Raw genomic sequence first — 21,914 nt, forward strand, 5'->3', positions numbered from 1 at the left:
ACTTTTCGTATGTAAAAATGCTGTTTTAATGTAATATGCATATTGTATGCTACAAGTCCCATTATATGGCTGCATGCAAAGTGATATTATTTATGATTATTTTAAAAATAAGTAGGTGGATTCATCAAATCTATCAAGATTACTTTCTTTCTTTGTCCCTGCATGATTCTTTCTAGGCTCGGAAGTCATGTGGTTGAAATGTTCATTAACCACAGTAAATCTTATAATTAACACACAGTATAATTTACAAATGTGTATAACAAGATGCTCAGCAGCCTCGCTATTCAGTGGGTCCTCCTCCACTACCCACGCTGTCCATGTGGGAGCTAGGCCGGACCTTCATGGCTGTGTGTCTGAGGGAGTACCACAGTCCTTTCCAGGTGCTCCAAACAACACCATTGTCATATTTGGCCTTGTACTCTCCACCTCTATAAAATCTTCCATTAAGATTGGCAGCATGACACCTGTAAGTAAGAAATTGGCATCTTAAAGTATCACATATTTTTGGACAACAAGGAAAAAGTCCCTTAGAGATAAACCATTTAACCATAAAACCAACGATTGCAATTTTTGAATCCATTCAGCTGATCATTGGGTCTAGTGGGAGCACTTTTAGCTTAGCATAATTTACTTATCTAATTTTGGAAGGACAAATTGTTCTAACTAATCAACTACTAGCATTTATATAATTGCAAATCTCAATTATCGAAATTTATATTGAATTGGAACAGAAGTATTGGCATAGTATTGAATCAGCAGATTAGAACCATATATCAATGCCAGCCTTACGTGGTATGGCAACAAAGTTCCTTGAATATTACGTCAGAAGTTGCTAGCCATAAAGGCCTTAAGAATAGCAACTTTTCCATCTGTCTTAGTACATGATTTGACTAAAGAAGAGTCCAGCTTTATATAGGAAATTGATTGAAACTCTTTGGTCATTTTTGAGCGAGCTGCTAATGCTCTAATCCAGTTCAATGACCTAAGCTAAGCTTAGCTAAAAGTGCTCCTACCAGACCCAGAAATTGGCTGAATGGATTCAAAACTGGTAAACCTCAGCTGTTTAACCCTAGGAAAATTGTCAAATTTGTCTATTGTCAAAAAACATGGAGTGCATAAAATTCAGAAATCACCTGTTGTACCACCAGCCCCCCTTGTTCTCTGCAGCACAGCTTCCCTGCAGGTACCGATCGTGATCTTGGTCCCGGGTGCTGAATTGCATGCCATTATGGGAGGCTGACCACTGTTCCACCATATTGGTCCCTCCGGACAGGGCATCTCCTGCTTGACCACTGTACATCCCATAGTGCAGCCTGTATTTATCCTGATGTGAGCAGAGAGGAACGTGAATGAGACTTTATCCATATGAACTTCTTTCATGCACAGATAATGGTAAGAACCAAAAAAAGAACATTACTTTTTCATCTGACACTTTGACGTTGTCATACATGGCATATGATTTCCCTCCTTTCCAGTCCATCAGATCAATTTTCATCACATTGTCACCTAAAGGATATTTAGAAAACATTATAGAACAGAAAAGAAGTGTAATGAACTTGTACACAAATCTTACCGCCACTGAGAAGGGCATGAATATGATCGTTCCCAAGCCAGAATTCATCTTTACTTGACTGAAAATTTCCAAATCCATTTTTATAATCTTCCCACTTTCTGTGAAAAGAAATACTGATTAAATCATGCTAAACTTGTTGTAGTTCTAACTAAGGACAGGAAAATGTACTTACCCGTCGAAATCAACTTTGCCATTGATTCTTTTCTGAATCACAGTCCAGCCCCCGCCATCATCCATGTCACAGTATACAAGGAATGGCTGGAGTGATGATTTGGGTTTGATCCTGTAGAATCCACTCCCTGGTTTGAGTCTGTCATATAACTCTGAACAATCTAATTGACATATACAGTTGAAGTCAGAATTATTAGCCCCCCTTTGATTTAATTTTTTTTTAATATTTCCCAAATGATGTTTAACAGAGCAAGGAAACTTTCACAGTATGTCTGATAATATTTTTTCTTCTGGAGAAAGTCTAATTTGTTTTATTTCGGCTAGAATAAAAGCAGTGTTGAAATATTTTAACACAATTTAAAGATCAACAGTATTAGCTCCTTTAAGCTATATATATATATTTTTTTTCGATAGTCTACAGAACAAACCATCGTTATACAATAACTTGCCTAATTACCCTAACCTGCCTAGATAACCTAATTAACCCAGTTAATCCTTTAAATGTCACTTTAAGCTGTATAGAAGTATCTTAAAATATCTAGCAAAATATTATTTACTGTCCTCATGGCAAAGACAAAATAAATCAGGTATTAGAAATGAGTTATTAAAACTATTATGTTTAGAAATGTGTTGAAGAAATCTGCACTCCTTTAAACAGAAATTGGGGGTAAAAAATAAACGGGGGGGGGGGGGTAATAATTCAGGGGGGCTAATAATTCTGACTTCAACTGTACATTACAGACATAACCATTTTGATCCTTTTTTATTCTCAAACTTAAATCTTTAACCCTTCATATTATCACAAAAAAAGCTGTTACAGTATGCATTTTTTGTTGAAATGCAAGGAACTCAATAAAACTACAATAATTACAAACAATATGGAGGACAAAAATTAAGATAGACATGAAACCACAACTCTTTAAAATGTTAAAAATATATTCATGTCTATTTATCATAAAATAATGAATGGTTTAATTAGAAATATGGATGTGTACAGGTTTATTATATGAAGCCTTACCTTTATCATGAACTAATAAAGATCCCCCAGTGCTTGGTAAGGTTGGTGAAGGTTCAGTGTTGTTTTCAGAGGGCTTATTTTCCTGTAATTCCAGATTGGGAACCAGCCTGAATTTACGATGAGCACGCAGATGCATAACTTTCCATTCCCCTATCAACAATTTATTATTCAGCATGCGAATCTCTTCCTTCAGCTTTGATACTTCAAAACTTTGGCATTCTTCCTCTGCCTTGATAGAAAACACAATATGGCTTTTTAAAAACTTAATAGTTTTTTTTATGTCTAGTTATTGTAGAAAAACATTCTAGACAAGAACTCAACTTACCGAAGTTTGAAGTAATGTGAGAGCATGACAAATCAAGATAAACACCAGCTGTGGCATGACCTAGTAATATTCTTCACATGAGAATGTAGATTTGTTAATTTGTTCAACACACATCACACCTATATAAACACTAGCTTTCCACTTAATTTGCATTAAGATTAAACAGTTAAATAGATTGTAGTGTATTTTAAAATAATAAATTAAGCAAAAACTTAAGTATTATAGGCATATAAGCTATACAAAAACAATAGAAACGTATCAAATACAGATTTATACATACAGAACGTGGTGTTCCTTCCTCTTCCAGATTAAACATCAATGAAATGCCCTCCAGACTTTCATTTCTAATATTTATAGGTGCTGTTGGTTCCACATGGTCCACATTAGTCAGTCCTGGGCCATTCCACACATACCAGAAGCAACTATGTGAAATTGTTGTTGTCTTTTTATTTTGTGGAATTTCTGTTACACAAAACACAATTATCATTAATAGAATAGTTAGTTATTATAATCAGTATTATTAGAATAGTTAGCAATGTAGTGAACACACCATATGATATTATTTTAGCAAAGTTTAATTACGGTGCCTTTGTTTCTTTAAATTTAAGGGGATAGTTCACCCAAAAATTAAAATCCTGCTATCATTCACTAACCTTTCGCTTGTTCAAAACCTGTTTGAGTTTCTTCCTTTAGCTGAACACAAAAGAAGATATGTTGAAAAATGCTGTTAGCTGGCATCATTAACCTATATAGTATTTTTCTTTTTTTGGGAAGTGCCCACAATGTCTTATTTTGGGAAGAAAGAGCCTACTCATAAAGATTATAAACCACACAAACGATGAGGTAATTTTCATTTTTTTCAGGTGAACTATCACTTTAACATCTCTATGTGTTCTGTATTAGAAAGAAAAGCCACATGTTTGGGAAAGCCATGAAGTTTTGTGAACTGCATCTTTAATTTTACAGTCGTATTTTAGCACTTTTAGATTTTATTTGAAGGAATACTTCGTCATTTTACTGTCACTAAATTTTATTTCCCATAAAATTTGACAAAGTGACATTAATTGGTGGGATATTTGCTCAACAACAAAATTGGGAACATTTTGATTATAAACTACAAACGAGCGTGCGCGCGCACACTAATTCAAACCAGATTGAGTACTAAAAGACCGCAATAAATGTAAAAGCACCACACTTTTAGTCCCCGTCCATATTCATTTTGTATGAGGAAGTTAAAAACCGCTACGTCTGCAACAGGAGTGGAGGGGCGGTATGAATGTGGATGTGTTTGTGGATGGAAGAAAACTATTGCTAACCTTCGAACCTCCTTCCTTTGTTATCGCATAAAATCACGGGACAGTCACCGCTTGTAAAGACAACCATGATGGAGACAATACGCCAAAAGACTGTTTGAGGAATATGTGACTGTTTAGAGAGCAAAAAATAAAGCTGCGAGTCAAGCAAAGGGAAAGGAAACAGTTTTCCCGGTTGCGCTTCAGTCTGTCTGGTTTGTATCTGTTTCCAAGGGTCCTGCGGGATAAGTTACATCTGGACAAACAAATGATTACTTGTTGCATTTCTTCATGCAGATATTTAATTAGTGGTTCATACTTGATTCAGAAAGTGCAGAAGACGTTCGGGATTAATGGAATCCATGGAATAATAATCAGGAATATCCTTTAATCCGCGTTTGAAACGTTGAATTTGGACCCTTTGAGAATTTATATATCTGAAGTAAGTACTTTTGTAAATTCGTCAATGCTGATTCGTTTGTTTTAATCTTTCGATTAATTTTCATATTTCCTAACTGTTAAGTAATGAAATTTTCTTTTTTGTTTTGTCTTTTTGTCTCGTTTTTGTCTTAGCTTCAAATGAATCACATTAGTGATTTTTAAAAGTAAAATGAATGCAATCAAGGTGTCCACTTCATGTTTCATATAACGTCAAAATATGTGTGTAGGTGTGTGCCATGCGTGATGTAAAAATGAAATGACATGCTTATTCTGACCTGTAAGTTTTAGTTAAAAAGCAGTACGTGATCATACTAATGGTGTGTGTTTATATATATATATATATATATATATATATATATATATATATATATATATATATATATATATATATATATATATATATATATATATATATTTACATTTAGTCATTTAGCAGACGCTTTTATCCAAAGCGACTTACAAATGAGGACAAGGAAGCAATTTACACAACTATAACAGCAGCAGTGAACAAGTGCTATAGACAAGTTTCAGGTGTGTAAAGTCTAAGAAGCTGAGCATTAGTAAACAAGTCTAAGTGTTCTCTAACCAAACACAGCAACTGAAAACAGGTCTAAATGTACTTACTCGGTGTTGCTCTCGATGCTAAAGTGCTTCTCCTATATATCCTATCTCCTATATATATATATATATATATATATATATATATATATATATATATATATATATATATATATATAATACAAGTTTTGTTGAATCAAATTTATGAATGTATTTAAATTACATCTAATTTATTAATAAACTGTATACATTTCTAGTGTTTTGAGGGATGTTTATTAATATTTAGAAACCTTTTCAGTTATTAATATTTAGTATATAGATCAGAGAAAGCTATTTCTTACTAATAAAAAGCTGACCTCCTTACATCTTTTTTTAATGCCCTTCAGGGGGGATCAAGTGTTATTTAGGGAGGTCAATCCCCCCCCAAACCCCCTGTAATTTGCCCCCTGGTTAAAAGCTTCTTAGCAGAGTGGTTTGAGGGCTAGTGACATAGTGTAAATATATAAAATGAAAATTTCTTAGTAGTTTGGAGTGTCATGTGTGGTACTACAATGATTTTAAATGATTCTAGTTATGAGAATGTTTACTTTTTGGGATTTTAAACTGTTATGATGAATGACATTTTAGTATGTGTCCTGTAAATCATGGTAAAATGGTGATCATTATTATTTTTTACCAAAAATGATTAAAAGGCAAATTGTGATGTAAACAGAAAGGAAAACTCTTATTGCTATCTCAGTGTTGTCCTGATGCTTGAAAACCAGCACTAACCAGCACTGCTTGAAAAATAGCACTAAAGTCCAATATTGACTGATTGATTGATTGATTTCTTTCTTTTTTTAATATAGCAATACTTGAAATATTCCCATAAAGATGACGTCTGTGCATTTTAACCCTGGGTTAGATTCCAAAGAAGTTAATGGGTGAGTGAATAACATTCATTAAAAGTTACTAACACTTCACCAGCATCATGACCTTTACTCCAACAACTAAATGAGCAATTCAGCACTATTTCCCACTCCCAGAAATACAGGATATTGTTAACAAATCACTCCAACTCCTTAAGCTTTGTAAAAGTAGTCACTGGAATTTTGAAACCACAAAGTTCAAATATAATGCAAGCACTGCCCTTATGTTTTAATGATGTTTTTAATATGCACGTTTGATCAGTAATGGGGTGAAAGAAGAGGCAGAGGTGCAGATTGATGATGGAAAGGAAGAAACTAAAGACCCAGACACAATGTACCAGTAAGTAAGCTAGACAAAATCATGCATTGACTATTATTATTCTTGCATGTCATTCTGATTTGTTTTGCAGTCAAGTCCGGAAATGGATAACTCCTTTTGTGATGTCCTTCGGTTTTCGGTGAGTGACATTCTTGAATTTGACGTTACAAAAAAAAATGTCAGAAAGTGTATAGATATTATTCACCCATCCCCCTCAAAGAAATGTATTAAAAGCACAGTTTGATCAAACATCCTACTTTCTATCTGTTTGCAGTGTTTTTGGCCTGGTACTGATCATCTTGGACATTGTTATGGTCATTGTGGACTTGTCACTTCCCGAGAAGAGTCGTGATGTTGGAGGTGCACTGGAGACTGTTTCTCTGGTCATCTCTTTCTTTTTCCTCATCGATGTATTGCTCCGTGTTTATGTGGAGGGGTTAGTAGCTTTTCAGTTTAATTAGGCAACCTTTATTTCAGCATCTGATGTTATTCCGGAATCTTTCATCTTGCATCACTTCATTTGAACATCATTTACAAAACGCATTAGACTAACAGTAACCAATAGCATCACATGATAAGTTGCTCATGATAGGAAATGATCTGCAGGAAACACATTTTCCTAGGCATTTTCCTGACTCGAGCACAAAAATAAAATTAACTGGTCAAACATGCTCTGCTATAATATGAATTATAATCTAAATAATTATAGCATAGAGTGTTGTCAAAACTATATGCATAATTTTATACATTCAGGACCTGTACCAATTAAAATAAACTTTATAATTTAAGTGCTACTAAGCTCAGGCATTTTCTTGGTAGGGACAAAAAATACTTAGGAAGTTAAAGGCTGTTTTTGCCAACATTCTTCAGAACGTCTTGTTTTGTGTTTAACATAAGAAAAGAAAATCAAACAGGTTTGTAAAAAGTGGAGGACGAGTAACCAGTGACAGAATTGAACATTTTGGATATCTATCTCTTTAAAACAGCAAATTTGATAAATTAGGTTGCTGTACCTGACAGACTTCAGTTCTTTTGCAATATCAGGGTGTCCGCAACGTCTTAAAGTATTGAGTGTTGATACAGTAAATCAATTTAGAGAATTTTAAGGCCTTTTAAAAGGTGTTAAAAAGTCTTAAATGCCATTTTACATGGTATTAAGTTGTGTATCATTTTTGATTATACAATGTATAGTTGTATGCTAAAGTTTGCCTGAATTTAATCTGCGAATATTGGGGCGTCGTGTCATTTATGAAATCAATAAAAGCCTGCTAGATTTGACATCATGCTGCTTTGTTTACTCCAGTAACCAAGGCAACACCATTATTCCTGCTGGTCTATAAGCGCCACCTACTGGGTTAGCATTTTTTATTCATTATATGAAAAAGGTTTCTTACAATCAGTATTTAGGAAATATACTGCAAGTTATTATGTCACGGGTTGAAACCTAAATTGGCGATGAGGTCCTAAAATGTGTTGAAAGTCTCTTAAAATGGGTCTTAAAAGTTATTGTATTTCACTCTTTGATTCCTGTATATGAATATATGATAAGGTACACATTTACACTAATTAAAATTTTAAGAGAGGTAGCATGAATAAATAACAATAATAATAATTATTATTATTATTATTAGTGGCTCATAAACAGCTGACTTTAAAGAATATCTTATAGTTCTGACTTTTCTTTTTACACAGTTGTGAAAGGTCTTGTCAAAATCACAATCAGAATAACAAGATACAAACTCAGCTCTTATTCTGAATTTATAATTCAGTTTTCTAACTCCCAATTTCAAAGAAAAAAAAAGGTCAGGATTGTAAGGAAAACAAAAATCTGTCATACTTGGATAACAAATGAACAGAAAAAATCTGAAATGCAGGGGAAAATATTTGGTAAATTAATAAAGGTAAAATCCATTTTGTGTATCGGCCTGTGCAGTGAATGTCAAATAAAATTAATCATATTAAGTGCATATGATAAATTTAAGCATTTTTACCCAAGTAATTTAAAATACATTATAAAATAACTGTTATTTATGATTAAAGAAGGATGTTAGTTTAATAGAACCATGATTTTACGGTTTGTTAGATGAGTTAAATAAGAGTAAACTGAATTGAATAACATTTCAACAGTTTGTTCACACACATTTGAAGACTGCTGTTGGATCCCTAAAGGGATAGTTCACCCTAAAATTACAATTGTCATAATTTACTCACTTTCAATTTGTTCCAAACCTGTTTGAGCTTCTTTCTTCAGTTGAACATGAATGAAGATATTCTAATATTGATGGATGCTTTTTTAAAATCTTGTTTTGTGTTCAAAAGAAGAAGAAATTCATAAACATTGCAAATCACCTGAGCATGTATAAATGGTGTGGAAATGTTTATATTTGGGTGAACTATCCTATGTATAGAACTATGCATACACAATACAGAGAGTTTATGGCCTATTAAAGCTACATTAGGAACAAGTAGTGCGTCTGTGTACTGGTTAGTGCGTCGACACATGCACTCGGGTGTTCATGGCGACCCGAGTTCAATTCTGCCTCGCTGTCCTATGCCGATCCATCCCCTCTCTGCTCCCCATGCTTTCCTGTCAATACTCTCTACTGTCCTATCAAATAAAGGTGAAAAAAAAAATAAATAGTGCAAAACGAGCATAAAGAGTAGTTACTATAGCTCTAATGTTGTCTTTACATTCCAATTTAAAATAAAACCAATGCATAAGTCTCTGATAAATCCTTGATCTACTTTTTTCAGATTCAAGGTGTATTTCAGCTCAAAACTGAATATAGTAGACGCTTGTATTGTGGTCATTACTCTGGTGGTCACCATGATCTACGCATTCTCCGATTTCTCAGGAGCCAGTCTGATTCCCAGGTACAGCCGATTTGACCAATACATTAGTGTTTGATATTTCCTAACAGTGTAAATGTAACTGTGGTGTTATGATGTGTGTTCAGGGTAGTGACATTCCTGAGGTCTCTGAGGATCCTGATTCTGGTACGCATCTTCAGACTGGCCTCGCAGAAGAGAGAGCTTGAAAAAGTCACCAGGAGAATGGTGAGTCACTTAAAAAAAAAAAATATATATAAATATAAATATATATATATATATATATATATATATATATATATATATATATATATATATATATATATATATATATATATATATATATATATATATATATATATATATGTGTGTGTGTGATCAATGTTGTGTCTTTCTATCAGATAGATAATTCATTGATTTTCTTTTATGATTATTATTATAACATTTATTTTTTTAAGTCTCTTTCACAAAGGCTGCATTTAATTGATCGAATAATTCTGATACTGTAAAATATTATAACAATTTTAAAAAGCAGAATTTACTCCCGTCTTAGTATAGTAATCTCAATTAGTATCTTAGTATCTCCAATAGTTGCGCTGTTTCTTATTTTATGGATACAATGATAAACTAAACTAACCAGCATGTTGAAATGAATATATTTTATGTATATTAATAGAGAAAAAAATTGTTATATTTAAAATATAACAAATTTATTTAACAAAAAAATATTTTAAAATGTAATATTATTTAACAGTAATGCTTAATTTACTATTTTATTGTAGAGTTGTATGTTTTTTCGCCTCCAAAATCAATTCTCATCTAAAAATTTATATAATTTTTATATAATAAAAGTCTATATACCTTTAACACCCCTTTTATATGCTTATATGCCCTTTTAATATATTTTTATAGTAATTTTAACCAATTTTTTTTTATTTAGTTTTAATTCACAATTTTTTTGTGGGTAATTTAAAAAAAAAAGAATCAAAAAGATGCTTTAGATTAAAGTCTCACTTTAATCTAAATCAATTTATGCTGTGTGAAATGTGGGCTTAAAAAAATCATTGTATAATATTTCTTTACAGGTTTCAGAGAACAAAAGACGGTACCAAAAAGATGGATTTGATCTGGACCTCACATACGTCACAGGTTGGGTTGAATTAGAAAAGCCCTTTTAAATCAATTTAATACACTATAAACATAACATTAAAATAAAATAATTTGAATAAATGTTAAAAGGATAGATACTGTAATAGGCAATGTTTTTCTCTCTCTTCAGAAAGAGTCATCGCCATGTCTTTTCCATCTTCTGGGAAGCAGGCACTTTATAGGAACCCAATCAGAGTAAGTATAACACAAATGTTGAAGGTGAACATTTAAATTCAATGTGAATTAGTTTAGAGGTATTCAGAAAACCGTACAGCAACTCTATCATTCACATGTAAATGACATTTAATTTTGCAGGAGGTCGTTAGATTCTTGGACACCAAACATATGGATCATTACAAGGTCTTTAATCTCTGCAGTGAGTAGAGGCTTCTCTTCATTATTTTGATTGACAACTTAATTAAATCTAACATCTTTTATAAAAGGCATGATTTATTGTGTTATGTTCTTTATAAAGTGATGTAATTGATTGCTCGAATAAATGAATATTAAGGACTGAATGTTTTATAAAAATAATAATTTAAATAATTGAATAAGTACCTCAAATTTAAAAACATAATTTAATTGAGTATGTACAGGGTTTGACGAAAAGGGTTTTTAAAGCATAAAAACAATTGAAGAGCTTTATTTTTCCCAATACATTAGAATGTGTACTGCTTCTTTGTTTCCTTTTTTAATTTTCTTACACATATTTAACCATAATAATGTTAATGGCTGAATAATTTATAACTAAATGTCATACTGTGATTATCATTTAAAATATCTTTCTTCAAACCCCTAGTATTTATCCATTTGTCAGTAAGAAGAATGGAATCATTTAAATTCAAATCAAATTAATATGATATTATTCTTGTTTTATAATTGTTTACAAATTGTTTAATTTTTATTTAAATATATCTCTTATGCTGAATGATGATTGAACATTATTTGACTTTTTTGTGTTTCCTATATCAAAAATTCATATTTAATATTTTTTATGCTTATAAAAAGCATATTTGTAAATTATTTAGTGCTGACACCAATATGTGATGACTCGATCCATTTGTCCAATTGAATGTATTATTGCAGTTTATAAGTTCATATTGTTCATATATTTGCTTGGACCTCAAACGGTGAGAAGATTTTTTTCAACACATCGCTAATCATAATAGTTTTTATAACTAATTTCTAATAACCTTTACCATGATGACAGTAAATAATATTTGACTAGATATTTTTCAAGACACTTCTAAACAGCTTAAAGTGACATTTAAAGGCTTAACTAGGTTAATTAGGTTAACTAGGCAGGTTAGGGTAATTAGGCAAGTTATTGTATAACGATGGTTTGTTCTGTAGACAGTCAAAAAAAAATTGCTTAAAGGGGCTAATAATTTTGTCCTCAAAATGGATTTAAAAAAATTAATAACTGCTTTTATTCTAGTTGTAATAAAACAAATAAGACTTTCTCCAGAAGAAAAAATATTATCTGACATACTGTGAAAATTTCCTTGCTCTGTTAAACATCATTTGGGAAACATTTAAAAAAGAAAAAAAAATTCAAAGGGGGGCTAATAATTCTGACTTCAACTGTATATATATAATTTAAACAGGTTTTAATTTTGCTTTGTTCATGTACAATACAATCCATACAATCACCAACCTAATACATCTGAATTAAATGTTTAACTTGTTATTTAAAGTTTAAATCTCTATTTACCATACTGGTTTAATTACTTTCTTTTAAAGTAACATTCGTTTAAAATGTTCTTTATGTATTTACTGCTGAGGATACTGACCTTACCTATATTTATTATTATTATTATTATTGTTGTAAATTATAATTATTTTGTTGATAAGGCAAATTAAAAATTTTCCAACTGGGATATTCGATAACAATTCTTAGCATTTAGCCCTGTATAAGTCTTAAATTTAACTTGGTGAAGCCTGCAGAAACCCTGTATACAGTATATGTTTACATAAATTTAAAGCTGATTTAATAAGCTTACCATTGATTATGATAGCACAATATTTGGCCTAGATGCAACTATTTGAAAGTCTGGAATCTGAGGCTTCAAGTAAATAACAATATTGAGACAATTTCCTTTAAAGTTGTCCAGATTAAGCTCTTAGCAATGCATATTTCTTATTAAAAAATTACCTTGTGATATATTTACAGTTAGAAAATTATAACTGTCTTCATTGAACATGATCTTTATTTAACGTTCTAATGATTTCTGGCATAAGGATATGTATATAAATATATAATTTTGACTTTTGATTATTCTTACAAATAGGCCCGTGCAACTTAATACGAACAATATGTGACCCTGTACCACAAAACCAGTCTTGTTTTTCCTCACCTGCAATTGAATTTGATCTCAAACCAAGTTATGGCAAACTGGTCAGACTGACTTTTCTTGTTTCAGGTGAGAAAGGTTACGATCCAAAGTTCTTTCACTACAGAGTAGAGCGCGTCATGATAGATGACCATAATGTGCCTTCACTGGAGTGAGTATCACCACAGCTCAACATGTGTTTCATCTCTGATTCCTGACTGAAGATGTAGATGAGCTCAACTGATCTGTGTGTGTGTGTGTGTGCTTGTGTTTAATCTGGTCAGTGATATGCTGCGCTACACGGCCTGTGTCAGAGACTGGATGGCAGCGGACTCGAGGAATGTTATCGCCATCCACTGCAAAGGAGGAAAGGGTAAATTAGTTAATATTCTAAGTAAATGTTTTGCACCCCAGAAATTTCACAGCGTTGACTGGCATACCTGTCAACCTTCCTGTTTTTCCCAGCAATTTATCATCCAGTTTAAAGAATTTCCTTTACTTTTTATCTTTCCCAACCAAAATAAAATGCCCCACTGGGTGTAATTGTTATGTTTCCTATATATTGCTGCTATTGTAAAACCAACCAAATCAAGCAGAATATTTAGTGGCCTTCACTAAAGTAAATATCAATCCAAAATCAACTTAATTTGTAGTAAACGGGTCTCTTTAAGACACATTCTAAAAACAAACCCAGTGAAATCAGAGTATGTTGTTTGTTCTGTGGTTTGCATGGGGCTCGTTTAAATATTTGCATGTGTTTTATAAACAGATTTCAAGAAGATCATGTGCTTATGATTGACCACGACTGGTCTCACATCATCAATCACTACCTAGTCAATCAGATGCTCCCCAAATGCACATAAAAAGTCTGTCTTCCTTACCTTAGTCATCCTCGTTTTTCAACGAAACCCCCCTATCCACCCTGACTCCTTCCTCCTTCAATAACAGGGGAGTTCTAGAGACCTACCTGAGCTCAGACTTCCCTCTCTCCCTCCTGACTAAATTGGAGGGAGTCCCGGGCTTGTGGATCCTCCGAGCTATAGGTCTGTCTTCCAGGACAACATGCCAAATATACCTAATCAATCATCAGCTAAGTGTGAACTTTTGAAAATCCCACTGGTTGTAATTGATATGTTTGAAATCTGAGGCAAATCGGTGCTCATTCAGTGACAGTCATACAGTGTGAATAACCTAAGACATGATAAGAGAGAAATATTGTGAAATATTCTGTAAGCTAAATATCTGGCTGTTTAAGATCCTGCTGTGTGAAGTGTTCCGACTGAAAAACACATCTACTGTTGGCGCTGATAGCCTAGTGGTTAAGTGTGGCCACATATACCACTAAAGTGTTCACGGTGACCTGAGTTCGATTTCCGACTGGAGGTCCTTAACCAATCTTTTCTTTGTCTCTGCTCCCCACACATTTCCTTTCTATGTGTCCTGTCCAATAAAAGGTGAATAAATATAAATACTAAAAAAAAAAACATCAACCTACAGCCAATGAGCGAGCAAGATACAGGGCAGTGTAATGTCTATGATGCTTTTTTGTATCACAATGATTTTCAATGGATAAAGTTAATTTCTCTGCTAAATTTATTACACAAATATTTGTATTATTTTTTCGTTTATTAAATCATTCTTTATTTATTATTATTGTATATGTTTTAATATTTATTGTCACATTGTGTTATGTTAGAAAAATTATTAATTGACAGCCTCAGCCTTATTTAATGTTAACAGTTTAGTTTCACTCACTCCATGACAAATCCTCAAAATTGAACAGAAACATTAAGCACTAAAAATATAAAGCAAGCAGAATACAGTGCTCTGTATATATGCAAGTACACCCCTAACAAATCGATCTTTTAAATTCATATTTTTAATAGGAAGCAATATTATATACCATATTATATTTGTGCATAAACATTAGATTAGTCAGTACTGAAGCCAAATCTGAAGCTTTTCATTCATTCATTTTCTTTTCAGCTTAGTCCCTTTATTAATATGGGGTTGCCACAGCGGATTGAACTGCCAATATAGAAAAATATTAAATACAAATTTAAAAAAAGAGGAAAATCAAGAGAAGCAAAAAAATTGGAAAAGTTTTGTTTAAAAATATTTATTTTTTGCAATATTTTTCTTGAATTTAATTGTATTATCTTTCAATTTCTAAATATGTTTGGTGATTAAAATATTATTTTAAAATATTCCTTTTCAAAATGAAGTGTGCTCAGTCATGCTGAGCACTGTATGTAGTGTTATTACCTGTAGTAAATATCAATCCAAAGTTATTTGTAGTTAATGGGTCTCTTTAATTCAGCGTGAATCCAAATGTTTTGCTTGATGTTCTAGAAGTCTCTTTGGACTATAAACAGCAGAACATATCTGATTGTAAAAAGAAAATACACATTCTAGAAAAACGGTTAAATCAGTGTATGTGAAGTGTGTGATGGTTGGTCCTTGTTCTGTAGGTCGGACCGGCACTATGGTTTGCACATGGCTTATTGACAGCGATCAGTTTGAGAGCGCACAGGTACAGGCTGATCATATTATCTATATTTCAGAGCCCTTTTCTTCCACGACTGTGTTCAGATTTTCTTGAAGCCTTACGTCTCCCTTCATCTCTTACAGGAGAGTCTGGATTACTTTGGAGAGAGACGGACTGATAAAAGCATGAGCTCCAAGTTTCAGGGTGTTGAAACTCCGTCTCAGGTTTGTGAGCTTGAGTTCAGTCAGTGAACGTGTGTAGAATTATAAGAGGGGTCTGGATGCAGACCTGGTGCAGTTGCAAATCTGAGCTGCATGCAATGCTTTTTAATACTCACCTCCTAAGTCACCCCTACCCCTCACAGTGGCGTCACAAGCTCCATTGATGGATTGTGTCTGACATTGCAAGCCTTGCAGTTTCAAGGCTGCATCCAGATACTATTGAGAATGATAGATTTTTTCTTTATCGATGTATTTTCTGTTCGATTGTGCATTTGCAGAGCAGATATGTTGGTTATTATCAGATGATGAAGAATCAGTACAACCGTCAGCTTCCTCCTCGGAAGAGCCTGAAAATCAAGAGCATCCGAATCCACTCCATCGCAGGTCAGACTTTGTTTCTATTAGTGTAACAATCATGACAGACAGATGTAATTATATCAAATGTATATGTATTATTTTAATGTATTTAGACAATGACTGCTTTAATAACTGTAAATGTTAACTATTTCATATAAAACTAACTCATTAAATAAGTATAATCAGGGTGTCTGCAGGGTCTTAAATTGATTGATCAACTTTTTAAGGCCATTAAAAAGTCTTAAATGCTATTCTACAACATATTAAATTGTTTTATATATGATAATACAGCGTAAAGTTTGCCTGAATTTTATCTGCAAAAATCGGGAGGCTGCATAGTTTATGAAATCAATAAAACCTGCTAGATTTGACACCGCTCTGCTTTGTTTACTCCAGTAACCAAGGCAGCAACAATATTCCTGCTGCTCTATCAACTTGTTGATAGATATATACCCTAGATATCGCATACAGACCCTGAGCATGCGTCAACAGTGCTCCCAGGACAAATGACATTCAACCGCACTAGTCAAGACAGTGTTACTACGTGAAGATGATGGACTTAAGCGCTGTCTACGGGTGTAGTAACGAGCAAACACAAAGCACCTATGATCATTTCATAGGTACGATTTAGTTTTTTACGTTTTTTTATGTTACGAACATTTGGGCTAAACGGGTAACGTTATTGATGATAATACAGTCACTTACTGCTTTCACCATAAGACAAAGTAGCACCAACTCGCACTAAATACTCGGCTTATGCTAGTTTGTTGAATAAAATTAGCAATCAATGCAAAAGGAATATGACTAAGAGATGATGCGGTGCCAGAAACTTGTATTATTGTTGGCTAAGTGAAGGATTCGTTCATAACGGAGATTCATTCACAAACGAATCGCTCCCTCCGTCAGTATAAGAAGTGAAAGCAGGAGGGGGTGGGGTGTTTCAGGACACGGATTAGATCAAATTTAACAGGGAGGGTGTATAGTACATTTCCATACACACAAACACAAGCTTTTTGTCAGGAGTGCCTGTGCGATCACTTATCCATCAATGTAGAAAAGTGATGTAAAATGATCATTTTCGTAATAAAAAAAAATAAAAAATGCATACTGACCTCCGGGAAAACTCCCGATTATAGATGTATGTGTATATCTCTGGCTCTGGATGGCCACAGTCCTCCACCGAAGCTTGGTCCCGCATTCATTTCAAAGGAGCGCTACCCTGTACTAAAATGGCGGCTCTATTGACGCATTCCTTCCAATACACAACAACAGGGTTGGCGACATCTAATGTAAATATCTATGTCAACTTGTTTAGTGTGACGCCACGTGAAGCGGTTTCCGGGTCCAAGCGCTCTATTAAACTGAATGGGGTAACTCAATAAATGTTAAATAATAAACGTTTACAAAGTGATTTAATACTTTTGAAAATCACGATCATAATATGTCCATGCCAAATATCCGGTCATTTATATAACAAGATTTGTTTCATGACAGCAAGATGAAACTACTCAAACAAATTTAAATTGTCTTGTGAAAAAGTGCTACATTTAGTTTTTTATAAATTGTTCAAATATTGGTGTCTGTGATGCTGCAAATCAACAGACTGTCGTGTACACTATGATTTATATCCAATTCACTATGGTGTGTGATGTGACTAAAAAGTGGTCATAAACGAATATTTACTCAATTCAAATGAGTAGCGGCTTGAACCCGGAAACGGTATACGTCATGACTTAACAAGCGGATAAGCGCCACCTGCTGGATTAGCTTTTTTTCATTATATGAATAATGTTTTAGTTTCATAATGATTAGTTGCTTTCAATAAGTATTTTGTAGGTATACTTTAGGTTAAAAAAGTTGTCAATGTTACCAGTTACTTAAAATGTATAGAAAGAGTCTTAAAAGGTCTTAAATGGTATTGAATTTCGATTCCTGTATATACCCTGATAATAGAACAATAATATGTATTATAAAAAAATCAGCATGTTTACGTTATTTATATTTATTTAAAAATGATTTGTGTAAACAATATATTAAAATCTATGTATTTTATTGAACTTCTGTGTCATTTCTGTATTAAATATTAAGTAATAAGAATTGATATAATGTGTAATCATAAATTTTAACTATTATATTAATTGAATGATATACTAAAACCAATATAATATTTGAAATAAAATGTATTCATATTGATTGAAAAGCATAAAGGTTATATACAGTCGAGGAGTGTCTAACTGAGAATCTTTCATTCTTTTTCAGAGCAAGGACATTTTTCTAAATATTTCCTATTATATATTTCTTTAGGAAAAGTCTTATTTCTTTTAGTTTGGCTGGAATTAAAACATATTAAATATATATTATTTACAATATACACACAATAATATTAGCCCATTAAAATGAGTTATTTTTGATACTACAGAGCAAACCACTCTTTTCCAGAGAGATGCCTTGTTAAGCCTTTCAATTGCACTTTATTCTGAATACTAGTATCTTACGAAACAAATAGTGTAAAATATGATGTACAATGTAAAATAAATTATTTATTAAAGTGATTCTGTTGTTTTATATAAAAACGTGTTTGTTTAAACGTCTTTTCTCCATTAAACAGCACTAATAATTGTGTCTTCAACTGTATATTTGAATACAGTATGTTAATATCATATTAATATATTAAATTCATGCTGATTAATATGTCATGTCCAGATATTTTTTAATCTTGTTTTCTAGTTATTAATACTAGTAAAATAATACAAGTGGTGGAGAGTCTGTGTAATTGGGATCTGTTTGTTGTAGGTGTGGGGAAGGGCAACGGCAGTGACCTGAAACTGAAGATCATAGTGAAGCAAGAGCTTGTTTTCCAGTGTGTTTGTGCCAAACAGCACAACTGTACAGTGAGTGTCTGTTCTCTCCAATCAGCTGTAATTAAGTGTCTTTCATTTCATTCTGATCATCTGTTTTTCTCTCTCTCTCAGGTGTTTCCTGACACTGGTAGCAATGCAGTGGTCATCAGTTTACAGGACGGACCTATAGTGACTGGAGATGTGAAGGTCATGTTTGAGTCCAGTGCTGTAAGTGTTTGTTTAACATAAGATTTCAGATGTTTTACAGCGTGCTCGTTCTGCTGGTTTTTCCGTTAATGTGATGCCTTTTTTCTGTTATCACATGATCTGTTCAAACAAAATCACATGACTTTTTTTGATGCGCATGCTGGAATATTTTTCTTGCTGAGGCAAACATATTTGTTCAGTTGTTTTTAACCCTTGTGTGCTGTCGGGGATGTTTTCATCCTCTCTGGGGTGATTTTAAGTCTTAATTTGGCCATAACTTTCTCTGCGTTTCAGCAAATGGAAGGATTTTTGGTGAATTTATTTTGACACATATTTTGTGAAAATGCATTCAACAAAACATTCTGGGCAACTTTACTACCCTTTTGTTTATGTTGGTGGCTGTTTTTGCCTTATTGACTTCCATTATAACCACATTTATTGATTGCAAAGCCGTGACACCACCATATTATCATGCATTCCTGACTGTTGCTGGTTTTTCTAGTTGGAAAGAGGTCAAATTTGAAAGTTTTACTGTTGATCATCAGTTGCAGTGCAAAATAAAAATCTTAGTTTCGGCCTTCTATATGGAGTAGTGTGTGTGTGCGTGTGTGCGTGTGTGTGTGTGTGTGTGCGTGTGTGTGTGTGTGTGAGAGAGAATTTATCTTGATATGTCTGAGAAAATCAAAATAAGCAGTTCAGCTCTCAGAACACAGTAAACACTGTAATTGTATTTATGCACACACACACACACACACACACACACACACACACACGTTAATCTGCTGCTTTACTCCGTAGAACTCCATCTAAAAGTCTGAAATGTTATTTCTAAAGGGTTAATGCTGCCAACTGATGGTCAACAGTAAAAATGACACAGTTTTTATGTATGAAGTGTGTATCGAGACACAATGTTTCAAATGAATGACACCATATGTTACTTTAAAAATGAGTGTTCATTTTCATTTAAACTAAATTGAAAGTTTTTTTTGGCTCAAATTTAAAGAATTAAAGAATTAAGAGTTTTTTTTTTATTATTGTTGAGATTCGTGAAATGTTAGTATTGAGTCAAGTAATTAAATTGTTTTCAAAGTTATTTTTCAGACAAAGTAGTTAGAAACATTATCTAAGTATTTATTTTTAAGGTAATGACTAGGCTCACACGGAATCTGCAGGATTTCAGCCCATTGAGTCTATTTATTTAGTTGTGTAAATTTATATTTATTCAGTTTCTAAATGAGTTTCAGTAATAATACAGACTAATATGAAGATGTTGATATGATTTATTTACAATACAGTTTGTAAAGTAACAGTTTCTGTCTTTTAGCAGGTATATGGCAGATATATTATATAAGAGACCAAATAAAGTAGATCTAATTGGATTTGCATTGTAAAGATTAAATAAAAGTGAAAATGTATTCTGTTTTATTTCACATATTAAGTTTTTAGTTACGATACAGCCAAAATCCTTCTGCAGAAATCCACAGATTTGACAATACTCTGCGCAGGTCTGCAGATTCTGTCTGGCCCTAGTAATGACTTCATAAAATATGACACACATGAGGTCCACATGACGTCCAAAGCACAATGGTGCAACATCTAGAGAAATAATAGCATTTTCCCTTCACTCAGTCATTTGTGACGCACCGCTTTAAAATGCATATTAAATCAGGATGATAGAAAAGCAGTTATTGATGCTTAAACTTCTGTTTCTCTGTGTTCAGGGTCTGCCGAAGGGTTATGAGGACTGTCCTTTCTACTTCTGGTTCAACACCTCATTTGTGGAGAACTACAGGTGTGTTTTTGGACATTAGTTTTGTAATGCTTTTTTTTTTTTTTTTTTTTCTTTTCACTTCTTACTCCACTCACTTCACTCACTCACTCACTCACTCTCTCACTCACTTCTCACTCACTCACTTCACTCACTCACAATCTTTTGTGTGACAGACTGTTTCTGTCGAGGGAAGAACTGGACAATCCTCACAAACCCAAGACCTGGGACATTTACAAGGAAGACTTTGGAGTGACGATGTCTTTCACGGAGCCTTGAATGATCCTTTTAAGGTGTAAGCTACTTTAAGAGATATTTCACACAAAAATTTACATTTCCTCATAATTTTCCTATAAAGTGGTTATAAACTTTCATTATTTGTTGAACACAATATGATACTCTGAAGAATGTTAAAAAAAATACATGGGAATAAAAATGTCAATGTTTTATCCCCAAACCTTTATTCAGCATATCCTTCTATATTAAACAGAAGAAAATAACTCGGACTGTTTTTTAGCAGATGGCTATAATAAATCATTTTTGTGTGAATTATCTCTTTTAAGCTATAAACTGAAGCCAAATGAAACACTTCATGTAAACTCACAGCTGTAAGATCTGAGCTTGACATTTTTGTACTTTTCTTTGAGTTGTATTTTGATGGTTGTCTCTTTTTTTGTGTGTGAAAAGAAAATGGAATACTTAAGCGTTTGTACTGTGGTTCTTTCTGTTGGGCTTGCATTTTTTTCATATGATGGCAATTAAATGTTTATTAGTAAATTCAGACATTTTCAGAGCAAGATTTGACCCTAAACAGGGCAAAAACTCTGGTAATGTTGAGCTGGGAGTTTTGTACTGCAAAGAAGCATTATCGCAATGCTTACAAAGGACTGCATTTACTTGATAAATAATACATTAATATTATATTTTAATGGACTTTCAGCAGTGAAGTTTAAAGCACACTGAACTGAACTAATCAGAACTATTCACTCTGAACACTGGACTGACTCAGTTTCACTTTACTGGAACTTACAAGCTGCTTTGACACAATCTACATTGTGAAAGTGCTATAGAAATAAACATGAATTGAAGAGATTTTTAAAATCTCTATTCTACAACG

At 33.0% G+C, this 21,914-nt stretch overlaps 2 protein-coding genes across 4 annotated transcripts; one reads left to right on the forward strand and one right to left on the reverse strand.

Annotated features, from left to right (window-relative positions):
* Positions 1-2: 2 nt before the first annotated feature.
* Positions 3-3,457, reverse strand: fgl1b (fibrinogen like 1B). Its single transcript, XM_056466427.1, has 8 exons — positions 3,368-3,457; positions 3,088-3,158; positions 2,763-2,991; positions 1,746-1,905; positions 1,574-1,671; positions 1,418-1,506; positions 1,134-1,324; positions 3-464 (listed from the first exon to the last, which is right to left on the reverse strand). Exons 2-8 carry the CDS (start codon positions 3,142-3,144, stop codon positions 281-283), a joined length of 1,008 nt encoding a protein of 335 aa, XP_056322402.1. The 5' UTR covers positions 3,145-3,158; positions 3,368-3,457; the 3' UTR covers positions 3-280.
* An 876-nt stretch (positions 3,458-4,333) lies between these two features.
* tpte (transmembrane phosphatase with tensin homology) lies at positions 4,334-21,500 on the forward strand. 3 transcript variants are annotated; one of them, XM_056467416.1, is made up of 20 exons: positions 4,334-4,594; positions 4,708-4,821; positions 6,227-6,301; positions 6,549-6,626; positions 6,697-6,744; positions 6,880-7,041; positions 9,360-9,479; positions 9,563-9,662; positions 10,520-10,583; positions 10,714-10,778; positions 10,899-10,959; positions 13,007-13,088; positions 13,201-13,289; positions 15,388-15,449; positions 15,548-15,628; positions 15,904-16,009; positions 18,776-18,873; positions 18,955-19,050; positions 20,751-20,821; positions 20,974-21,500. In XM_056467416.1, exons 3-20 carry the CDS (start codon positions 6,252-6,254, stop codon positions 21,074-21,076), a joined length of 1,536 nt encoding a protein of 511 aa, XP_056323391.1. In that variant the 5' UTR covers positions 4,334-4,594; positions 4,708-4,821; positions 6,227-6,251; the 3' UTR covers positions 21,077-21,500. The 3 variants fall into 3 exon arrangements, with proteins under 3 accessions (XP_056323391.1, XP_056323390.1, XP_056323392.1); XM_056467415.1 differs by having other exon boundaries at positions 4,334-4,821; XM_056467417.1 differs by lacking the exon at positions 4,708-4,821.
* Positions 21,501-21,914: the final 414 nt, after the last annotated feature.

This window comes from Danio aesculapii, chromosome 10, assembly GCF_903798145.1.
Source record: "Danio aesculapii chromosome 10, fDanAes4.1, whole genome shotgun sequence".
Classification (NCBI taxonomy): Eukaryota; Metazoa; Chordata; class Actinopteri; order Cypriniformes; family Danionidae; genus Danio; species Danio aesculapii.

Excerpts from the sequence above, each read along its gene's own strand:
- fgl1b (XM_056466427.1), bottom strand. The coding sequence starts at position 3,144 with ATGCCACAGCTGGTGTTTATCTTGATTTGTCATGCTCTCACATTACTT. Across the intron at positions 1,507-1,573 it reads TCATGCCCTTCTCAGTGGCG|GTGACAATGTGATGAAAATT; the intron begins GTAAGATTTGTG and ends AATATCCTTTAG. Across the intron at positions 1,325-1,417 it reads TCAAAGTGTCAGATGAAAAA|GATAAATACAGGCTGCACTA; the intron begins GTAATGTTCTTT and ends TGCTCACATCAG.
- tpte (XM_056467415.1), top strand. The coding sequence starts at position 6,252 with ATGACGTCTGTGCATTTTAACCCTGGGTTAGATTCCAAAGAAGTTAAT. Across the intron at positions 6,627-6,696 it reads GACCCAGACACAATGTACCA|TCAAGTCCGGAAATGGATAA; the intron begins GTAAGTAAGCTA and ends TTTGTTTTGCAG. Across the intron at positions 15,629-15,903 it reads GTGTTGAAACTCCGTCTCAG|AGCAGATATGTTGGTTATTA; the intron begins GTTTGTGAGCTT and ends GTGCATTTGCAG.